Raw genomic sequence first — 5,081 nt, 5'->3', positions numbered from 1 at the left:
CGGCACCAGCTGGTTCTCTGATGCAGTGTTTCCCAACCTTCTCTCATGATGAGAATCACCTGGTGGAGTTGTTAAAACACAGATTCCTGAATCCCAGCTAAGAAGTGCTAAACTAGGATTTTTGGGAACATATAGGTAAAATTGTATACTTAACTAGTGCTCTAAGACAGATTTTATATACAGAGCACTAAGTTAGGTATGCAATTTTACCTATATGTTCTCAAAAATCCTAGTTTAGCACTTCTTAGCTGGGATTCAGGAATCTGTGTTTTAACAACTCCACCAGGTGATTCTCATCATGAGAGAAGGTTGGGAAACACTGCTCTGATGGGACAGAAGCAGCCGGGAAAGGGCAGCAGTCCCCTCATTAACCCCTCCAGTGGCTCTCGTAGGCCTGGGAGAGAGAGCCAGGGGGCAGCCCCGGGCGGGGGGAGGGGGTTCCAGGAGCCACAGGTGTGGGGCCAGCAGCAGGCCATCCTCCGGATGCCACCCCCCGGCCCCAGGCCAGGCCGTGCACTGAGCAGGGGGCGGATGGTGAGCACCCCGCAGCCCGGGTGGGAGCTGGGGCCGAGGTCCCCTTCGTCTGCCTGTGCTCTTCCTGCCACTCTCCGGGGAGGTGGCGAAGGGGGGCCCTCCCTGGACCCCCTGCAGCAGGGGGAGTGAAGGCCCGAGTTCAGGAGCAGAGAGGCCTTCGGGCCCTGACACAAGAGACAGACGCCATAGGTGTGTTTCCACGGGTTTATTGAGCTGTGGGGGAGCAGGGCTGGCGGGAGGCCAGGGCAGGGCCGGGGCCTCAGTTCTCGGCCAGGATCTGCCGCACCCAGGGCATGAGCTCGGTGACCCGGGCGTACACGCCGGGGCTGGAGGTGGAGCAGGTGCCGCTGCCCCAGGACACGATGCCCACCAGGGTCCAGGATCCGTCCTTCTGGCAGACCAGGGGGCCACCGGAGTCACCCTGCGGGAGGAGAGGAGGGCTGGGGTCTGGCTGCCCAGGCGGCCTGGCCCAGAGGCCCCTGGATGGGGCCCAGAGCCCAGTCCAGGCCTGGCAGGCCGGGACCCAGCAGCCGCCGCCCGAGAGGATTATGAGAACCTAAGCAGCTCCTCCAGCCCATGCCCTAGAAGCCGGGGCCACCCCAGAGGGAGGTTCTGGGGTGGAGGCTCACAGCGCTGGTTTGATTGGCAGGAGGAAAGCTGTGGGCCACAGTGAGGAGAAGGGGCTGCTCTGGAGCCCGGGGCCCCGCTCCCTGTCCAGGCGGAGCCCTGCCGAGCTCTAGGCGGTGCCCTTTGCTCAGAACTCGACCTCCCTGGGATCTTGCACTGTGCTGGCTCCAAGCCCCACCCAGGTCAGCGGTGGCCCCGGGGAGGTCCTTTGGGCCTCAGCTAGGAGCACCCAGAAAGGAGCCTGCCTGCTCCTGACCGCCCCCTGCCCACGCCCCTGCCTGGGCTCTGGCCTGAGCCCATCCCGGCCACAGGCAGGCAGGCGGGAGGCTCTGAGGAGAGAGGAGGGGATTCCTGCTGCAAGGAGGGGCGCAGAGCGGGGAGGGAGGGGCGCGGGGCGGGGAGGGAGGGGCGCGGGGCGGGGAGGGAGGGGCGCGGGGCGGGGAGGGAGGGGCGCGGGGCGGGGAGGGAGGGGCCCGGGGCGGGGAGGGAGGGGGGCGGGGAGGGAGGGGCGCGGGGCGGGGAGGGAGGGGCGCGGGCGCCGTACCATGCAGGAGGAGACGCCGCTGGCGCCGGCGCAGACCATGAGGTTGGAGATCTTGTTGCCCCAGAACTTCTTGCACTCGGCGTTGGACAGGAGGGGCAGGGCGGCCTGCTGCAGCTTGTCGGGGGTCTTGGCGTCTGGAAGGGCCGGGTGGGGGTCAGCGCCCGCAGCCCCAGCTGCCCGCAGCCCCACCGCCCGCCGGCCCGCAGTCACTCACTGTTGTACTTGGTCAGGCCCCAGCCGGTGGTGGCGCACAGGCTGCCGGCGGGGAAGTCGTCGGCCTCGTCGGGCAGGCACACGGCGGACACGGTCTGGGAGAAGCGGGCGGGCGTGGCCAGCTTCAGCAGCGTGATGTCGTTGTTGACGGTGAACATGTTGAACTTGGGGTTCTTGAACACCTGGGGGCGGGCGGGCGGACGGACGGACACGGTTGGGGTCCGGGCAGAAACCCAGGGCAGGGCCACCCTCACGCCTCCCTCCCTCCCCTCAGGCCTCGGGGCGCTCAGCTGGGCAGCGCCTTCCCGGGACCCAGGTCGGAGGTGCCACCCCCCCTGCATGGAGCACCCCTGCTTTCTGCTTTGCCCATCTGCCTGGGGGACGGGGGACGGGGGTTCTCAGGATGGTGGCCCAGCCCGTCGGCCTGCTGGCCCGGCCGCGTACCTTGGCGATCTTCAGCACCTGGATGTCCTCGGCGTCTGAGCCCTGGTCAAACTCCCCGGCCACAACCACGTGGGAGGTTCTGAGGAGAAAGGAGGGCATTCCTGCTGAGGTGGCGAGGGTGAGGGCACGTGTGTGTGCAGGCACATGGGGGGGGCGGTAGTGAGTGCATGTGTGTGCAGGTATATGGGCGTGTGTGTGTGTGTGTGTGCGCGCGCGCGCGCGCAGGTATATGGGCATGTGTGTGAGTGCAGGTACATGGGGGGGGTAGTGAGTGCATGTGTGTGCAGGTATATGGGCGTGTGTGTGTGTGTGTGTGCAGGTACATGGGGGGGGTAGTGAGTGCATGTGTGTGCAGGTATATGGGCGTGTGTGTGTGTGTGTGTGTGTGCAGGTACATGGGGGGGGTAGTGAGTGCATGTGTGTGCAGGTATATGGGCATGTGTGTGTGTGTGCAGGTATATGGGGGGGTGAAAAGTGAGTGCGTGTGTGTGCAGGTATATGGGCGTGTGTGTGCGCGCAGGTATATGGGAGAGAGAATGTGTGTGTGTGTGTGTGTGTGTGTGCAGGTATATGGGGGAGAGAATGTGTGTGTGTGTGGTGTGTGTGTGCTCGCGCGCTCGCACACACTGATCAGATGGGAGCTCAGAAGGTCAGCAGCTGCCCCAGGACGTGCCACAGCCTGAGTGTTTCCTTCCAGTGACTCCTGGGAGGCCAACAAGACCCGAGTTTTCTACACGTTTCCAGTTGGGAAAGAAAGGATCAGAGTTCAGAAGGCCCTGCTCCCGCCCCAGTGGATTCCTGGGGACCCCAGGCCCTCACCTGACCCCGCAGTGGGCGGCGGTCACCACCCAGTCCTCGCTGATGAGGGAGCCCCCGCAGAAGTGGAAGCCGGTTTTGTCCTGGAGGAGGGAGGGGAGAGATCAGCGCCGGCTGGGCCCTGCCGGCCCCAGGCGGCCCCCCACCCGGCGGGTCCCTCGCTCACCTGCAGGGACACCTGCCAGGGCCAGGAGCCGGGGACCGCGTCCTCACCATTGACGATCCTGGACAGGCCGCTCAGCACGGGGTGGATGGCGGGGACCCCGCAGCCTGAGGGGAGTGCGAGGTGAGGGCCCACCTCTGGGCCCCCCACCCAGGTCCCACTGCCCCATGAACCCGCAGGGAGAACTCGGTGTGCCCCGGGCTTCGGCCCAGACCAGCCCGGCCGGCTGAGGGCGAGGTGGTGCAGGGCTGGGATTGGAACCCAGCCCCATCATCGCCTCGCTTAGCCGCTGAGTCTCAGTTTTCCCGTCAACAAAATGGGACCGTACAGTTGCTAACCTCACCGAGCTGGCGTAAGGATACAGGATGAGTTAACAGGTACAGCACGGAGCTGTTCTGGGAACATAGCCCTCGGCACACAGGAGTTTAGAGGGGCTGGTGAGCCCGTCTACCTGCTCGCTATCTGAATCAGTTTGGGAATCACCAGCTCTTCAGAGAGCTCCCTGTCCCCTCGGGATTGTCTCCCCTGTCCCCTGCCCAGGTGTGAGGCCCGGGGCAGCCCTCGGAGCAGCTGCCGCCGCCCCGGCCCTCACACGGCTGGTCTGATCCCATCTTCCCAGCGTCTGCGCTACAGACAGGGGGCTGCTGGGCCTCATACCACCTGCAGGACTGAGCTGGGAGGGGGCCCGGGGTTGGGGGAACGGCCCCCCGGCGGCTGCTGCCGCCCCAGCGCTCACCAAAGGCTGAGCCCAGGAGGGCGAAGCAGGAGAGGAGCCAGAGGGAGGCCATGGTGCCAGTCAGGGAGGTGCAGGGCTCTGGCCTGGGAGGTGCCCCGTTTTATCCCCGCGCCCCGGGCTGTTATCTGGGGGCCTTGGGGTGACCGTCATTTTCCTGGGCGTGGGCCAGCGTGGACAGGATGTGCCCAAGCGGGCCCGCCTGGGACAGCAGCAGCTGCGGCCACGTGTGTGCTCAGGGCCGGGGTCAAGGCAAGGTGGGGGCCGGGGTAGGCGGACCCTGACGCGCAGCCAAGGGGAAACGAGGTGTCACGGCTGGTCTCCGCCCCGGGCCCTGCCTCGGGAGGGGCCCTGTGGCAGCAGTCAGGCCGGGGCAGCCGCGGCCCCATCTCTCTCTCCCCGTCTAAGGGCCCCGGACCAGTAATTGAGTGGGTCTATAAGTTCTTCAAAAGCTCCGGGCAGTGTGATGGAAGAGGACCGTGTTCGGCAAACCTGGGGCTCTTTGGCCCCTTGAGTGTGGCTCTTCCACAAAATACCACGGCCTGGGCGAGTTTGATTTGAAGAAGTGGCGTTAGAAGAAGTTTAACTTTAAAAAATTTGGCTCTCAAAAGAAATTGCAATCGTCGTCCTGTTGATATTTGGCTCTGTGGACTGATGAGTCTGCTGACCGCTGGAGCAGGGAAAGTCAGCTCGGAGGTGCGGTGGGGGCCCAGGTGGCCGAGGGCTGAGTGGTCCCTGCATTTCGGGGACGGATGTCCAAGAGGCTCAGGGAGGCCTGCTTCCACATCAGCGTGTCCCTTGCCCACTGCCGGCCACACAGACCTGGCCCAGGGGCCACTCTGGGGCCCCTGCTGTCGCCCCCACAGAAGCAGGCTGGACCAGGCGGGACCCTGGGAGCAGGAGGCCTGCTTCTGGCTCGGACAACAGGGTGGGCGGTGGGGCCCTTTCCCGGCAATCAGCAATCCGGGAAAAGACATTGAGGGTGGGGCTGCCCCCCAAAACGCACA

General features: G+C 65.2%; 1 protein-coding gene across 1 annotated transcript; it reads right to left on the bottom strand.

The window, feature by feature from the left end:
* Positions 1–724: 724 nt before the first annotated feature.
* On the bottom strand, positions 725–4,273 carry LOC311633125 (chymotrypsinogen 2). Its single transcript, XM_084905372.1, has 7 exons — positions 4,078–4,273; positions 3,345–3,448; positions 3,182–3,261; positions 2,363–2,441; positions 1,920–2,100; positions 1,706–1,839; positions 725–955 (listed from the first exon to the last, which is right to left on the bottom strand). Exons 1-7 carry the CDS (start codon positions 4,127–4,129, stop codon positions 794–796), a joined length of 792 nt encoding a protein of 263 aa, XP_084761498.1. The 5' UTR covers positions 4,130–4,273; the 3' UTR covers positions 725–793.
* Between the last annotated feature and the right edge of the window lie 808 nt (positions 4,274–5,081).

This window comes from Pipistrellus hanaki, assembly GCF_964339955.1.
Source record: "Pipistrellus hanaki genome assembly, chromosome: 15".
NCBI lineage: Eukaryota > Metazoa > Chordata > Mammalia > Chiroptera > Vespertilionidae > Pipistrellus > Pipistrellus hanaki.
This window is presented reverse-complemented; position numbering and strand designations above follow the sequence as displayed.

Bases quoted from the DNA above. Each gene is read 5' to 3' on its own strand.
- LOC311633125 (XM_084905372.1), bottom strand. From the start codon at position 4,129: ATGGCCTCCCTCTGGCTCCTCTCCTGCTTCGCCCTCCTGGGCTCAGCC. The intron at 2,101-2,362 runs GTACGCGGCCGG...GCCCGCCCCCAG, and splicing joins AGGTGCTGAAGATCGCCAAG to GTGTTCAAGAACCCCAAGTT. The intron at 956-1,705 runs GTACGGCGCCCG...CTCCTCCCGCAG, and splicing joins GCGGCGTCTCCTCCTGCATG to GGTGACTCCGGTGGCCCCCT.